This window comes from Silurus meridionalis, chromosome 12, assembly GCF_014805685.1.
Source record: "Silurus meridionalis isolate SWU-2019-XX chromosome 12, ASM1480568v1, whole genome shotgun sequence".
NCBI classification, from domain to species: Eukaryota; Metazoa; Chordata; class Actinopteri; order Siluriformes; family Siluridae; genus Silurus; species Silurus meridionalis.
In genome coordinates this window covers 6,998,473-7,016,219 of record NC_060895.1, presented here as the reverse complement: position 1 = coordinate 7,016,219, position 17,747 = coordinate 6,998,473, and the positions used below count along the sequence as shown (strand labels likewise).

At 39.3% G+C, this 17,747-nt stretch overlaps 1 protein-coding gene across 3 annotated transcripts in view; it reads left to right on the top strand.

Annotated features, from left to right (window-relative positions):
- Nucleotides 1–17,747, top strand: part of phldb1b (pleckstrin homology-like domain, family B, member 1b) — a 79,632-nt gene that overhangs the window by 38,224 nt on the left and 23,661 nt on the right. For all 3 annotated transcript variants that reach the window (XM_046862838.1, XM_046862840.1, XM_046862839.1), the window contains 7 exons: nt 2,455–2,664; nt 4,987–5,127; nt 5,353–5,490; nt 8,789–8,917; nt 11,707–11,862; nt 14,708–14,818; nt 16,298–16,387. In XM_046862838.1, the coding sequence (XP_046718794.1) occupies nt 2,455–2,664; nt 4,987–5,127; nt 5,353–5,490; nt 8,789–8,917; nt 11,707–11,862; nt 14,708–14,818; nt 16,298–16,387 (975 nt within the window). The remainder of the gene's footprint in view (nt 1–2,454; nt 2,665–4,986; nt 5,128–5,352; nt 5,491–8,788; nt 8,918–11,706; nt 11,863–14,707; nt 14,819–16,297; nt 16,388–17,747) is intronic.

The window sequence follows — 17,747 nt, the reverse complement described above, 5'->3', positions numbered from 1 at the left end:
TACTTTAAAGAAAGCACAATGAGGGTAAGTGTGCTTTTTTTGGGGGATTTTGTGGGGTTTTGTGTCTCTTTGCCACACATCATCTTTAAAAAAAAAAAAAAAAACATTCGACATAGTAGTCTGTAGATTAGTTTTGTTTAGTTGTTCCTAAATCATGCGCATGCCTTCATTTAAATTCTTGCAGTTCTTCTGGGTAATTAACTTGTCTTTATGAGAGAATGTGGGGTGAAAATATACAAAGGTTGAGTCCTTTAACAGCGCACAGGTCGCTCCTAAAACATTTATCTCCCTGAGCGGAAGCCACTGCATTAAAGTCTCAGCAGGCCAAGATGGAGATGAAATTTACAACCTAAGATTCCTCCAGCTCTTACAGCCTGAAGGAACTTGCATTCATTGGGAATAAACTTATGAAACTTGCTTACTTTTAGTTGGGAAGCTGCGTTTCTTACCACCAGACTGCACGCTTAGGCAGTGTTCGAATGCATGATGAATCTTGTCTTCAGAATAGATTTTGTTTAATTACTAGATGTTTTTCTGCTTGGCCAGAAGCCGCCGACTGTCGTCCTGCTTATGCAGGGGCAGATGTGTTTAGTCGAGAAACCTGCTAGTTGATTTTATATCCCCCTTTCATTTAGTCTGCGACGAAGCGACGCATTCCAACGGCTTCGAAACAGAGGGATTACAGGGATACGGCCATTTGGCATGTCGACATGTCATTTTCTCAGGAAGACAGCTGTGTCAGATTCGAGGGAAGATGTGTCACTTTGATGCAGACATCAAGGCACTTATTCCTCAACACGTTCAACAGAAAGTGAGACGTTAAGCTGATCTTATTTAGCAAATAATTGCACAATTTTAAAAAAGAATGCTTTGTGTATGTGTTAACCCTTCTTGGGAAAAACTGCTCCTTTTGAAGGGTTGCGGGGGGAGGGGGAGGTTCGGGGGTGCGAGCTGAGAGCTCTGTAGCTTTAGGGCTTGTGGGCTGCAGATTACAGGTTAGACTAAAGGAGGGTTTAGAGAAGCTTCATCCCACAAGATCACAGTGCAGCATGATCTCAACCAGGCTTTGTGTCTGCTTTAAAATATTATAGAAAGAATGAATGGGGCTCAAGCACTTCCAACACCAAATATTTCTCTTCTTTTTATCATGATTTTACCTTTTCTGCCTCAGCTGCAGGTACTTTGTGATTAGTAGAAATGCGCCCGGTTTTATCAAAAAATGGCATTTCTTTTGTATAATCAGCAGAGTTGATTTGATTGAGTCCAATATCTGAAACGCTGTGTAAATTGAATCTGATTATTCATCCGCTTAATTTAAATTAATATACCATATTAGCAATTTTTTTTTTTTTTAGCTATTATGAAAATAAATATATGGCATTTACGAAATGAATCGTTACAAGCATTAGGACAACCATGTTAAGAATTCCTCACAGTTTACCCACATGCAGTTCAGTCTAGAATTAAGTGTAATATATTGCAGTGTTAAAATGTCAGCGTTGCTGCCCTTTACAGTGGGCCCTAGAGACACAGAGGGACAGCTGTTCCAAGCCAGAGCGGCAGGAGATTGGAGCCATGCCGCTTCATTAGCACATAAGATGTGTGCGAGCAGTGGAAACATGCTGCTCAAAACACTGCTCAGTCTTGCTGTTCTTTTATCTGTCCGAGTCTCTGTTGATGACTTCAGGACTTACATGCTGAAGGTCCAGGTCTTATAGGAGCATTAAATAATATAAGTTTATACATAGAAACTTACATACATATTTATGTGTGTGTGTGTGTGTGTGTGTGTGTGTGTGTGTGTGTGTATGTATATGTGTGTGTGTGTGTATATATATATATATATATATATATATATATATATATATATATATATATATATATATATTACACGTATATATGTGTATATGTATATATAGTGAAACATCATTTAAATATATAATTTATATTAATAATTATAATAATAATTTTATATAACCTTATTACCGCTTTAACTGTGTAAAGCTGCTTTCAGACAGAATCAGAATTTAATCAGTTCATCTTGATCAACTGTCAAGTGTTCCTTCTATTTTCCAGGAATGCAGGGCTGCAGTCATACCATCCATTTTTTCAGATCTCTGTGATTTATTAAGGAGATGTCAGAAGTCACTACAATGCAATAAAAAGTTTTTCCTGGTTGACTCCACCCATATCCCCACGGCACAAATAGCTCTCTGAATGTTTTGATGTGTCAAAGTGCGATAAATCAAATGGCCTTCCCAGATCACTTATCATTACAGGAGCTTTACTGTTGAAGCAGTTATAGATTTATATGCAAAGAACTCAGTACAGTCTTCAATATAGGCAAGTTTTTAAACAAAGAGGATAAAGAAAATGTCATCTCGAGTTGTTTCCGTTCGAAAGTGCTTTCACCTCCACAGCGAGTGTTGCGTAACTCCTTCTCTTCTCTTTTAGGAGCGGCAGCGGCTGGAAACCATCCTGAACCTCTGTGCCGAGTACAATAAGAATGATGTCCCAGACATGATGGGTGTCTCGCAACTCAGCAGGACACAGAGGCAGCGGGAGAGTGATGAGGAGAACCTGAGGGAGGAGTGTAGCAGCACAGAGAGCACACACCAGGACATGAGGACTCCACACAACCTTCAAAATGGAGAAAGCACACAGGTCAGAGCTTCTTCTCGTGCACAAAAAATAATTCTTATTTAAAATTTATTTACATTTTTTTATTCACATACATTTTTAATTAGCAGATTACGAGTCTTGATGATGAAGGATATGCAGGATTTGGTGCTCATCTGATATTTGCACAGAAAGATGATGGAGAAGATTTTTTTTTATTCCTTTCAGTAATGTGATGTCAAATAGATTAAAAAAAAAAAAAAAAAAAAGGTTTTGCTTTCTAGAGAGAAGAGTGCAGGCAGGGTGGAGAAGTGTAAAAGGAGAGCTTTGTGATTTGCAAGAGTAAAAGCTGTAGTTCATTAAACTGTGGTGGCACCGGCAAAAAGACAGGAGGCAGAGCTGAAGATGGCAGAGGTAAAGATGCTGCGATTTTCATTGGAAGTGAGGACGAGGATGGACAGGATCAGAAATGAGTTTAGAGGGACTGCGTGAGGAGGACGTTTATGGAGACGCGGAGAGAGGAGAGCGTGAGATGGAGGAGAAATGGGATAAAAAACGGAAGGGCTAAGGAGGAGGCATATGGATATGTTGAGGGAAGACATAAAGGTGGTTGGTTTGAAAGAGGCAGATGTGGAGGTCAGAATGCAGGGTTTTGGGGGTAGATTAAGTACAAATGTACGCTATCCGAAGAAAAATAATTAACGATGACAGTGTGAAATGAATACGGGTGTCCGCTATGTATCGTGTTTGATAACATCGTAATTGTTGTTTTAACCAGCTGTGGGCCGTGCAATTGGTACCTGGGTCTTTAGTGGTGACGTACCCGAATTAATACACCTCTTAATACCACCACTATCACGTCACTATTATAGAAACCATAAATACTATACAAAAACGCAATATAACAACACATGGCATTAGAGAGAGAGAGAGAGGCATTTCACATATGGAGGGTAAATACCATTAACAGTTAAGACTCCAAACCTCTACACTACAACCGCAACTGTGCACTTAACAAATATTATTTAGGTTGTAAATGTAGGTCAGTGCTTCTGATAGTGTTTAGGCGAGCAGAGAAGGCTTTGCTGGCCCTGCCCGCCCACCACTGGTTTTAACGATGTGCGATTTGACATTTTCCAGTATATCGCGAAACCCAAACAAAACACACCTACAGAGTGCACGCATAAATTACGCGACGAAGACCAGTAGGTTAGACTTGCGAGTGTGGGCATTTAGAGTGCACTGCATGATTTACTCGATTAAAATGCATTTAGAGCGAACATAAAATTTAAGATATGTGGGCAGAAAATGTGTACATTTAGATCATTTCTTATAGTTAATCAATATCACACGAATGTTCTTCCAAAAATCAGCACGATTACAAATGTGATTTTGATTTTATACAACAGTTTTTTTTTTATGACAAATATCAGTATTCAACGTTTTATGTTTTTAATATAAAAATAATACATGAGCTTCATCAAACGATGTGTAAAAACATCTGAATGCCACTTCAGGTGCAGATTCTGTTTTCTCTGCAACAGCCAAAATGTCGTATTACTAAAATTGACTGATTAAATGTAAGCGTTTGACTCAAAAAATAAATTTATAATATAATGCATAAAAAAATTTGAACTTATTAGAAAAAATTCAACCACAAGAGTGTTAGTAACCCTCAACATCCCAAAGAGCTCTATAGAAGGCCACGTGAGATCTTTTACTCCGACCCATGTAAAGCATATCCTCATGGGGCTGTCTTTGTGCACAGGGGCATTGTCATGTTGGAACAGATTTAGGTTTCGTAGTTCAAGTGAATGGAAATTTAATGCTAGCACCCTATACAATTGTGTGCCTCTAACTTTGTGATAACACAAACATAATTTTTAATTTTTAAAGACAAAATACTGGAGAATGAATTCTAGTACATAGTTGCCATTTAATTAGTTAATAGTTTGGGGTCATTTGAACACACTGTTTCTCTGGAACACTGTGTCTGTAGGTATGGATGTGCATGTGTGGGTGCATGTCTATATATGTGTGTGTTTGTTAGAGACGGAGAGCGTCTTCTCTCGCTCTCTCTTTTTTGTAACTTTCGTAGCACATTAGTCTCCAGATGTGCCACTCCTGGTCATCCAAGAGTTAAAATAACTGAAGGAAAGCTTGTTTATTCACAAGGAATTATTTTGACATTTTATGAAATTATTTTCTAAGCCTTTGTTTGAATAAAATGACATTACATTACCGAAAACCTCCCGTACAATTGTGTGCCTCCAACTTTGGCAAAGAACCACACGTGGCTAGAAATTCTATATAAATAGCATATATTAAAAGTGTTCTGTTGACCTGTGTGTGTGTGTGTGTGTGTAGATGGAGGGGATGTCAGGAAACGGGATGAGACTGGAACTAAGTTATCTGGAGGAGGAACGTGTGCGAGTGCTGGCGAGGGTCGACGAGCTGAAGGCTCGGCTCATGGAGCTGGAACAGCAGCTCCAGGAGAACAAGCAGGAGGTGGGGGGGTGACGCCGAGGTTTCAAAAACACTCAAAACCATGCATGCGAATATCCTTGACAGCACCCTTGACAACACTCACAAACACACACAAACACACATGAATTGTCTGATAAATGAGGTTTATATACACATAGGAAATCCTTACCTCGAGATAAGAGATGGAGAGGAATTTAAACCACAGCTGAGGTGTGTGTGTGTTTGTGCATGTGTGTGTGTGTCTAGGCGGAGATGGAAAGGGCGTTGCTACAGGGTGAGAGGCAGGCGGAGTTGAGCCAGATCGAGACCGAGACTGACATCATCACACAGCTGCAGCACAAAGTCAGCGAACTGGAGAGCGCCATCCAGAGGGAAAAGGACAAGGTAGAACTTTTTCTTACCTAAACACACACACACACACACACACACAAAATGCACACTGCACCAACATGTAATCTTTTTTGAAGGACAAAATGGTGCAGAAAGAAATTCTAGTATATAGTTGCCTTTTGTTCGGTTAATAGTTTGGGGTCATGTGACCACACTTTCTCTGGAACACTGTGAATGCAGGTGTCTATGCAGGTGTGGATGTGCATGTGTGGGTGCATGTCTATGTATATCTTTGTGTGTGTTTGTGTGTGAGAGACAGAGAGCGAGATGTGGAAATGTCTCTCCAGACACTTCTCTCTCACTTTTTTTTTTTTTCAACCTTAAAAGCATTTTAGTCTCCAGATGTGCCACTCCTGGTCATCGAAGAGTAAAAAAAAAAATGAAGAAATGCCGTTTATTCACAAGGAATTATTTTCACATTTGATTAAATCATTTTTAAAGCCTTTGCTTAAATTAAAGGACATTTTATTTTAAAAAATGCATCTATATCGATTTGTTTTTTTCTTCAGGTCATCTACTTGGCTTCACTAACCGAACTCCATTAACCTCTAATCTTCTTGGTGCATCCGTCCGCTCTGTTTCTATGTATCTTTGTGCCTCTGTGACTCTTATTCTGGGATTTTACGCAGAATTGAGAAGCAGCTTGGGAGCTTTTACAGGAAAACTTTGTATTTGGGAATTTCTTTGTTTTATGTGTGTGTAGAGGGTATATGTGTGTATGGTTTGACTATGTGGTGAAGCTGTTGGAGAGGTGATGGGAATTGTGAATGCTCTAAACTGCTGAGTGACAGCTTTCCAAAAGATCACATTCTCAATTATTTTGCACATCTCATGCAAAAAGTTGGTGCCTTTCATCTTCGCTGTTTGAACAAAACATGATACTTTCAAATGAACAATAGAGTATAGAGTCAGAAAATGAAAAAGAAAAAATAGGCTGGCAAGGGTTAAAAAAAAAAGAAGAGAGACGTGCTATGAGTGTTTCATTTGCCCTGTCAGTCACAATGACATTACGCAGGTGTGAGCATCTGTAAGTGAGCATTATTCCGCTGGTTTTTATTTTTTGCTGAATTCACATGAAGGATGTATAGTTTAGCTTTCATCATCTTTATTTGTTAGGTAAAGAACTGGAAGGATTTAGGGGGTTCAAAATAGAAATACATACATAAAAATGCAATTTTATTTAAATGGAAACACTTAAATAAATGTCTTTACCCATTTCTTTAAATCAATAAAAATAATAGCACACTATATGGACAAAAGTACTGGGACACCTGACTTCCAGCCATATGTATTTTTTCTTCTAAGCTGTTATCACATTTAATGTTGGAGCCACACAATTGCATAGGTTTTCCCTGGGTGTGCTAGCATTACATATTTCTCTTCACCCCATCCTGTTCCAGCATGGCATTGCCCCCGTGCACAAAGCAAGCACAAAGACATGCTTAACATGGGTTTGAGTGGAAGGTATTGAACACCTTTAGGATGAATTTAACTACTGACTGCACCCCAGGCCTCCTCACCTCACCTACATAAGTACCTAAATTTAAACAACATACATGTGGTTGAATGAACTACAGCCGCACTCCAAAATCTAGTGTAACATCTTCCCAGAATAATGGAGGTTATTATAATAGCAAATGGGAGGTCCCCTGGTGGTCTAGTGGTTAGGATGCGGCGCTCTCACCGCTGTGGCCCCGGTTCGATCCCCGATCAGGGAACCGACCCCAGCCACTCTAAGTGCCGGTCCCAAGCCCGGATAATTGGGGAGGGTTGCGTTAGGAAGGGCATCCAGCGTAAAAACATGTGCTAAATCAAACATACGGAGGATCCGCTGTGGCGACCCCTAATGGGGGAAGCCGAAAGAAAGTTTATTATAATAGCAAATGGGACTAAATGTGGAATGGGTAAGCCTTTGTCCATATGGTGTTTCTTATTATTTTATTGTGAAATTGCTGAATAATAATAGGTGACTCACCAGCAGTTTTGTTCTTGGATTTATGGATTTGGAGAGGAGAATTTATGGGATTTAAGTCAGACTTATTATTTAAAAATGTTCCTATAGTTTTTGCATGCATCTTGTGCTTCTTTGATGCCTGATCCTTGTACATGTAAAAAGGAAATAATTAAACTAGGACACTTGTAAAATGTTGCTATTTGGCAGTCACTTATAATTGAGTGTCAAATAACTGTTCTTCAGGAGCTAAATAATGAGCTGTACCTTACTAGATTTATTGGACTATAAGCCTAGAATATGACTTATTTTTTGGGTTTTTATTAAATGATCTCAAACGTGAAATCAGACTAAGACTAAATATGCTATAATACGGCCTGAAAAGCTTCGGAAGTCTTGAAACACGTGGGTGATTGTTTCGTTCATTGTGACATGGAATGATTTCAAACTAACTTCAGTTACTGCTTTTAAATATCTTTCTTTCTGATATGAAAAAAAGGAAACGCTAACCATGAGAAAGGCAGATGGTTTAGCAAGAAACGCACTGTTCCACCATATTCATGCTAGAGAACAGAAGCTGTTCTGCCCAATTGAAAGGGATAAATAGGAAGTATACACCAAACAGGCATAACATTATGACAGGTGAAGTAAGTAACACTGATTATCTTCTTATCATGGCACCTGTTAGTGTGTTGGATATATTAGGCAGCAAGTGTACATTTTGTCCTCAAAGTTGATGTGTTAGAAGCAAGACAAATGGGTGAGTGTAAGGATTTGAGTTTGATAAGAGCTAAATTGTGATGTCTAGACGTCTGGGTCTCTAAAACTGCAGCGCTTGTGTTTCCTGGTCTGCAGTGGTCAGTATCTATCAAAAATTGTCCAAGGAAGGAACAGTGGTGAACCAGGGTCATGAGCAGTCAAGGCTCATTGATGCATGTGGGAAGCGAAGGCTGGGCCATGCGGTCCGATCCAACAGACGAGCTCCTGTAGCTCAAATTGCTCAATGCTGTTGTTCTCCATTATGCTCCATTGGTCATCACTGTTTTGGCAGCAAAAAGAACACCACCACAATATTCGGCAGGTGGTCATAATGTTATGCCTGATCGATGTATTCCACAGCACATGTACTACACATTTGGAATAACTAAGTAAGCATAGGGTGCCATAATAAATCTCTGTGTTCTTCGGCCAAACCCGGTCTTTTGTGTCCTCTAAACTCAAATGCCTGTGCATGGCGTGGATTTGAGCAGTGTGTTTTCTCTCCCTCTCTCTCTCCCTCTTTTGCTCCCCCCTCTCTTTCTTTTATTCTCTTCCCATGGATGGTGTGTGTTCTCTTTCTAGGACAGGGCGAACGTCGACAGCCAGCGGGAAGCCCTGGAGAGGCTTCAGGACGGCTACAATGAGCTGAAGAGCCAGCTGCATAACTGCCCCGAGTCACTAAGGGAGCAGTTACAGGAGCAAGTCAAAAGGGTCAGTCTTGTCTTGCTGGTCTCACATCAGGACCATCAAAAAACTCTGCGCGAACTCCAACACACCATTTTCCAATCATAGCACACACATACACAAACCACATCACTCACTTCGGTCCAGCAGAACGTAGATATGCATGGTGTTTATGCAAAACTGATATTAAACTTGTTTTCTGGTTCTGAATAAAGAAAGCAAGGCATAGTTTTACAAAACACACATTATTGACTTGAATTGTATTTCATTTATTTGTAAAACTATTCCTTTACTTTCTGCTGGTAGCCTTTTTTTATTATATATATTTACCTCATTTTGTGGAGAGTTCTGGGTAAGAAAGTCTGCTCTGTTCTTTAAAGCTGTGCATGTGTGTGTGGTTTCACTGTTTCTCTGGTCAGGGGTCTCCTGTGTGCATCCATTTATTTTGTCCTGTGCCACTTTTTAACCTCTAACATTCTACTAATGTATTAATGTAGTGCTTAATTCTGATGGTCTACATCATTTTCTGGCTTTCACATGCTTTTTTTTCAGTACTGGGATCAAAAGATGTGATCATTTTGTCTTCACTGTAGGTTAGGGATGGAACCGTTCACCGATTCACAGCCAATGATGTGATGCATTGATTTAATAAAGTGTGCATAGGATACAAATTGGCATTTATATAGCGATGCATCGCTTTTAATCAGTAAAAAACGATTTGTATATAATTATTAGTAGATGCGCTATACTTCTACAGTGCATCCAGAAAGTATTCACAGCGCTTCACTTCTTTTTCCATATTTTGTTATGTTACAGCATTATTCCAGAATGGTGTAAATCCGTTATTTTCCTCAAAATTCTATAAACAATACCCCATAATGACAGCATGAAAGATGTGTGTTTTGAAATCTTTGCAAATATATATAAAAAATAAAAAATCTAATGTACATAAGTATTCACAGCCTTTGCTCAATACTTTGTTGAAGCACCTCCGGCAACCATTACAGCCTCAAGTCTTTTTGAGTATTCTTGAGATTCTACAAGCTTGGCACATCTATTTACGGGCGGTTTCTCCCACTCATCTTTGCAGTACCTCTCAAGATCCATCAGGTTGAATGTAGAGTGTCAGTGCACAACCATTTTCAGATCTCCCCAGAGATGTTCTATTGGGTTCGGCGCCCCAGTCTGAGGTCCAGAGCGCTCTTTTTTTTATTTTTTATAAAGGATGTCTCTGTACATTGCTGCATTCATCTCTACCTCGATCCTGACTAGTCTCCCAGTTTCTGCTGCTGAAAAACATCTTCAGAGCATTATGCTGCCACCACCATGCTTTATTGTAAGGATGGTATTGGCTAGGTGATGAGCGGTGCCTGGTATTCTCCAGACATGACGCTTGGTATTCAGGCCAAAGAGTTCAATCTTTGCCTTTTACTGAGCAGTATCTTCTGCTGCAGAGATGGTTGTTTTTACTGGAAGGCTCTCCACTCTCTACAGAGAAATGCTGGAGCTGTGTCAGAGTGACCATTGGGTCACCACCCTGACTAAGTCACTTCACCCCTGATCGCTTAGTTTGGCTGGACGGCTTCGCCATAAAAAGAGTCCATTTATGGATGATGGAGGCCACCTCATTGGGACCTTCAATGCTGCAGAAATCTTTTGTACCTTTCCTCAGATCTGTGTCTCTATACAATCCTGTCTCGGCGGTCTACAGATAATTCCTTGGACTTCATGGCTTGGTTTGTGCTCTGACATGCACTGTTAACTGTGGGACCTTATATAGACAGGCGTGTGCCTTTCCAAATCATGTCCAATCAAGTGACCCTACCACAGGTGGACCCTAATCAAGTTGTAGAAACTCTCATCTCAAAGATGATCAGTGGAAACAGGAGTGCCATTGCAAAGGCTGTTTTATTTGGCTGTCTTTTGTTGCCATCTATTTTGACAATAATGGCTGTATGATGAGTTATTTTCAGAGGAAAGTAAATCTGTACTGCTGTACAAGCTGCACATTGACTATTCTAAAATATACCCAAGTTTAATTTCTATAGTATTGTCCCTTGATATGCTAAAATGGTTGCTGAAATGTGAGGGGTGTACTCACTTTTGTGAGATACTCTATCTTAATGTGTGGTATCGTTGGCTGTGCATTGAGATGTGAATCGGATTGGCCTATGGAGATGCACATTCCTACTGTAGGTAGTCACTACACTCATATTTTGGAGTATTACCTTCTGTTGGTAGTTCATTGTGGACCAGGCTATTTTGGAGATGCTTGACTCTTTTACTAAAAGAACAGCCCTGCAGGCTGCTTGGAGAAATAAACACTGAGACAAGCTCTCAGCCCTCAGGCTTGCCCCTGTCAAAAAGAGTTTGATTATAGTAAAGTGAAGGGGAGCCAGTGATCCTCTGTTTCAGAATATCAGCAAAAACCATATTTTCGACACATTGTAGTGGAATATTGGCATGGATCTTCTTTGAAATCTGAAGTTCGTGTACCCAGAAAGATCATTTAGTTTTTACTAGGACCCTCTGAGGGAACTCAATCACACACCTTCCATTCATAGCATCTATGAACCACATCGCCCACTTTGCTCCAGCAGATGGTCGAATTTTCACATAATATTCAAAGAATTTTATGATTGTGAAGCCAAAGCCCAGCAGTGTGTCTCGCTTTGTATGCAGCAGCTGCGCTCTTACGCTGCAGTGCATTACCGTACCGTTGCTCCTGTGTTTTCCCGCCGAGGAGCATGACTGGTGCTACCTGCTTGATCCTGCTCTCTGACGCTGAGGTTGATGTGTGTGTTTGCGCAATATAGGAAGCAGAAACCCTGGAGGCTGAAACAAAGCAATTTGAGGATCTAGAATTCCAGCAGCTGGAGAAGGAGAGCAGTCTGGAGGAGGAGCGTGAGACTATTTCCCAGCAGCTCCTTCAGGAGAAAGCACAGTATCAGAGCAGTGTGGCTAAGCGAAAGGTATGCACTATATCGATCCTGCTTTTCATTCAGTGTCATGCTCATACACTGGGGGGAAAAAAAGATATTAGCAAATGAACATCTATTGAATATAGTTAAATGTTGCTAATATTTTTGTGTATTAGATTGACTTTTCTTATTTCTTTAGATTCCTAGACATTTTACCTTGTGTAGATGATTTAAAAAAATATTTTACTTGTCACATGTATCAAGCCCCAGAAGCACAGAGGATTAAGGGCCTTGCACAGGGGGCCCAAGAGTGGTGATAATGGGACTTGAACCTTTGACCTTTTGAATTTTGAAAACCTAGAATGTTGATACATGCTAATTTCACTATGAGAAATGTTATATAATGTTTTTCCTTTATTCAAGATATCTCTATTTATAATATGAAGTATAAATGCGAGCTCCACAACACTGAGCTATAGCCGTGTTAAAAATTACAGTTGTCAAACTGAATTTGGAACCTGTGGCAATGCTGAACAAATATAAAGCATAATCTGTTTAGCTTGTTTTCAGCCTATGACATATGACGTTTCCACTGTAGGAAATCCAAAATGAATGTAATTGAAACAACATAGAAATGTTGATAAGAAAGCGCGCAAGGTCAAAATCCGTGTTAGCTTGCCGTGATTTTCTCACACGTTTCAGGAAAGTTGTCAGATCTTTACATGCCAGAGAAACGGACGCAAGTCTAATGGGTTCGTTGTGCAATTAGATACGGCTGTTTAGATTTCCCCGTGGTGCTTTTGCTCTGGCATCAGCCAGATTTTGATGTTTGCATTCATTCTAAGAAAAAGTCAACTCAATGCATTTCATGCAAGTTCAAGAAATTTCCAGGTGAGAAAATTTCACTATGTGCCAAAATTTCCATCAGCTCTCATACAGGCAATCAAAAACCACAAATTTTTGTTATCACAGCACAAATCAATTTTGTATATTTAACACGTTAGTCACATAAAAACCAAATTTAATGAAAATATTTTTTAAAAATACATTTTAATAGCATTTTTAGCATTTTTTACTCCCGAGAGCATTTTGTATCATATGAACATGAATGGAATTTTTAATTGCCGTATTTTTCGGACTATAAGCCGCTACTTTTTTCCCACGTTTTGAACCCCGCGGCTTAAACAATGAAGTGGCTTATTTATTAGTTTTTCCCGGTTTCACAAACTTCAAGCCAAAAAACTGAGCCCCATAACATTAGACCAATGAAAAACGCACCTCACCTGTGTTCTGAGCTGCACGGCTTCGGGAGAAAAAACGTTTTTTTTAAACGCACGACGATGCCAAAAGATAAACTCCCAAAAGAAATAGTTGTGAAAGGAAGGAGGAAGACAGGGTTAAGGGAGAGCTCGCTAACTCCAGTTACAACAGAAATCATATAAGCACAGACAGGTTTCCAAAACTCGTGCTTTTTTATTTTTCTTGGCAACAGCGTTACGGGTTAGTCAAAAAAACTTAGAAATGAGCATCAGAAAATAATAAGGACATATTCCTCAGTCTTGCACACATGCAGTAAAAGCGGAAAAATGCAGTGCCAGGCTATTCCCAAAATACCGCTATGCTCCTAAAGGAAGCGTTTAGATTCTTGTTAGCATACTGTATGAGTGTAGGATTTGTCTGAAATGAGCAGATGAACTGGTTAGATTTTTGAAATTGATCCAAACAGGTTCAAATTCAATTGTGTGAAAATATTTTTGAGTGGCTTAGTTCCTGTTTGAAATATATTCTAGTAGTATTTCTGCTATACAAATTAACAGTGTCCAGACTTTGAATGCTGTTAAAACGTACAACCTTGAGAACAAATATAAGAACTAGTTAATAACAGTTATGTCAGTAGTCAACAATAGCACATCTCCAGCTTATTAGCTTATCAACATTCTGTTAGTGTGGACCATTTATTTAGCTCATCCTGGTGTATGTCATATATAAGTTACATGGCAAAACGTTTGTAAACAATTTGCTTGTTGAACATATCCCATTTCTCTTATAATAGCCTACACAATTCTGGGAAGGGTAGTTGCTAGATTTTGGAGTGTGACTGTGGAGTATAGCAACAGTATGTCAAAGGAGCAGTTTTGATTTTGATGCTCAGGTTTCCACAAATGTTTGTCCATATGGTGTGGATCCATTTTAACCTGGGATTTTTATCATAACAGTTCTGCTTTTGCCTTTGCCTCCTCACACTACAATCAGACAATCATTTCAAGTCAAGTCAAGTCAAGAGGCTTTTATTGTCATTTCTACTATATACAGTGGTACACAGTACACTGTAAAAACGAGACAACGTTTCTCCAGAACCCTGGTGCTACACTTAACAACAACAAACAAAACAACATAGCGCTACAACACAAGTTACATAAAGTGCATCGAGTGCAACCTAGTGCAAACAGTGCAGACAGACAGTGCAGACAGACGACACAAGACAAGACACAAAACCCTATATAGCGCCGACCAGTAAACCTACTGTATACTTGATTCTACAGTACTGTACAAGAAGACTGTAAAAACTATACAAACTAAAAACTATATCCCAGAAGTGAGTATTTAATCAGATTCTCCAAAAATGTGACACTTAGGAATTGGTTTCGAAATGGGCAGTAAAACTGTGAATTAAATACAAAAGGGCACAGCCGTATTTACTGCTGGTTTTAGTGGTTGTGTGGGTCTTCACTCGTATAAGTTAAATAGACAAAATAGAGAATCCTGGGGTTATCAGCGAAACTATTATAAACTCTGATTGTTTAACAAGTCGATTAACATTGAACAGGACAAAGGACATTAAACTGTGATTTGTGTGTGTATGTGTGCTAAATGATTGGGTCTGGTGTTTTTAAAGGAAAAGGTTTCAGCTCTGGAGAAGCAAGCCAATCAGCTGGGTCTGCAGGCTGCCCAGGAGTGTGAAAAGCTGGCTAAGGACAGGAGTGTGACCCTGCAGCTTCTTCAGAAGGTACACAATGAGTGAATGAGGATAGTAAGGTAGTACTTGTGTATCATAGTGTATATTTGAAACCACAGCCTAATCACTGTATATTGTATAGTAGGTCATGCATCACCTTTAGCAGCTTAATGCAGGAGACATTACCTCCCAAACCGAACAATGGCAGCTCACACTTTTAATACACACAGCCTCTCATTCATATTTCATTCATACATCATCCATTACTTTTGCACACGCACACACACGCACACACACAGAGACGCATATTAACAGCCCTAATTACAGTGCCTTGCCTAGGTATTCACTAAAATAGGTTGTAATATTGAAGTAGGGGGAAAAAACAATATAGTTTATAAAATTATTTACAAATAAAAAATGCAAAGGTTGTGATTGCGTAAGTATTCACCCCTGTTGCTGTGCAACTCCTCATTCTGGTGCAACCGGTTGTCATCAGAAGTCACGTAATTAGATGAATGGAGTTCACCTGTGTGGAATTAAAGTGTCCCTTGATCTCGGTGTAAATACAGCAGAAAGCCACCAGAAACTGCTAAATAGAGACAAATGGGCTGTTAAAACATGGTTTAAAAATGATTACTCAAGGTTTGGTTATAAAAAAAACGTTTTTGATTATCCTACAGACCACAATTAAGTCCGTTATTAAAATATGGCGACACAACCCTGTCTCAAAAACACCTTCCAGGTTTAGAAGATCCACAGCTCATATAGTAGAATCTGTTTAGTAGACAAGTGTAGCCTGGATACCATATAAAACTGGAACTTCAAACACTAGAAGTCTTCAAATGACATCAAATGACTTACCAGAAGTACTTAAATTAGGATCTCTTCTTAAAAAACCTGCTTATCCAAATATCCTTTCTCTCAAAATAGTTTTTAGTCTTTAACCTAATGATCCAAGGTCGGAATATATTTATTAATAAAGACTTCAAAAGCACTTTTGTAGGTCCCTCTAGACAAGGATGTCTGCCAAATGCTATGAAGGTCAATGAGACTTAAACTTTTCGAACCCAACCTTTAAACTCAACATTGCTCATCACCCTGAGAATATTCCCAAAAGCATGGTGGTGGTAGCCTCATGCCACCCTTGGCCTTTTGGTTACTGTTCTAATTAATGTCCTGATTACACAGTCACTTTTTGTAGACTTTGCCCATAAATGAAATGTACAGAAGGAAGGGCTGGAGCCAGAGAAAGCCCCCCTCGTAGGCTGCATTTTAATGATTTATGAAGACTATGCTGCTCTGCATTGTGTTATTGCTTCAAGGCTGAAGTACATTTTATGTTCTTTACAACATGGTGAATTCACAAAATAATCAACTATTAATAGAATAAGGAGAACGAGAAAGATCTGTCTCTATCACTATTTGCAAAAACATTAATGCTTGATAGTGTCTGGTGAAGTCCTGAACTATTTTTCATGATCTGGTACAAGAGGGGGGGTTCTTCTTGCTAACACATGCATGATGTTCTAGGAGAAGGAGAGGCTGGCAGGACTGGAGAAGCGATACTTCAGCATGACTGGTGGCAGGACTTTTCCTAAAGGCTCCAGCACGTTAAAGGAGGTAAGGGAATATTAAACCTAATTAAATATTACTATATTAAATAAAAATTGAATATGCAAATTTAGACCAAGCGTTCAGAAGCTTTGTTTTCTCTCTCCATGTGGTTTCTAGTATTTCCCCCCCCAGGTTAACACTGAATAAATACATTTAATTGGATTTAATGTAGTTAAGGCTCTAGGTTACTGACTGGAAAGTCAGGTGTTCAAGCCCCAGTACTGTCAAGCTGCTGCTGTTGGGCCCTTAAGCAAGGCCTTTAACCCTCTCTGCTCTGGGGGCGCTGTATCATGGTTGACTCCATGCTCTAACCCCAGTTTCCTAACAAGCTGGGGTATGCAAAGAAGGAATGTCACCATGCTGTCATGTACATGCAACAAGTAAAAGCCACTCTCTTTAGTAAAGCTCTGTCAGACTGCATTAGCTATTGCTTCAATGTAGTTGTCAAAATTATTTTTTGCTATCTTATAAATCAGTGGTTCTTATGCCATCTTATAAATCAGTCTTGAGGTGCTGTTATTATGCAGAAGTTGATAATTTTCCAATAAGGTATGCTCAGTAGTGTTTCATTCCTCTTATTATTATCATTTTTATTAAATAAATAATTATAATACAGTTTATTAATCTGTGGTTACATCAGATGCTGTGGAACATCCAGTAAACAAGTTACTTCCTGTCATGTATTTTTTTTTATCAGCTATAAACAGCCTTTTCCTTTGCAACCCCACTTCGTTTCTCTTCAACTTTATACTTTAAGACAATGTCTTGTTATTAAGACCCTGCAAATCCCTCTATCCTGAAGAGTTTTCCATGCCAGATGTTCTCATTACAATGCACAAAAAATGGAAAGAGCTCTAAAATTCAGATATATGCTTATAATGAATCTCCATATAAAAATCCCATCAATAGGGTTCTGTAGCTTGATTCTGCTGCAGCTGATGTGCAGTTCCTGAAGCTTAATCCAGAAAATGTCACACTTTAAAATGTTGTTCTTATTTTATGCTACAGTATAAAGTCAAATGTATTTCCACACCTGAACTTTCAGAGATCAGTCAATAAATCAACAACAGTTCAACAGTAAGTCCCCTTTTTGCTGTATTCTTCTGGCTTTCCACTGGATTTGGAACAGGGTTATAGGCTAATCAGGCCTAAATCTTTCCACATAATCTTAAAAGTGTTCAACCTTCTGGTTGAGGTTAGAGATCTGTGCAGGCCAATCATGTTCTTCTTTACCAGCCTTGGCAAGCCTCGGCACCCTTAATGCTTCGCACTTTGTGCCATTATCATGCTGCAGCACGTTTGGGCCTCTTGGTGTCAGTAACGGAAAATTACAATGCTGCAGCATACAAAATTCATTATAGATATG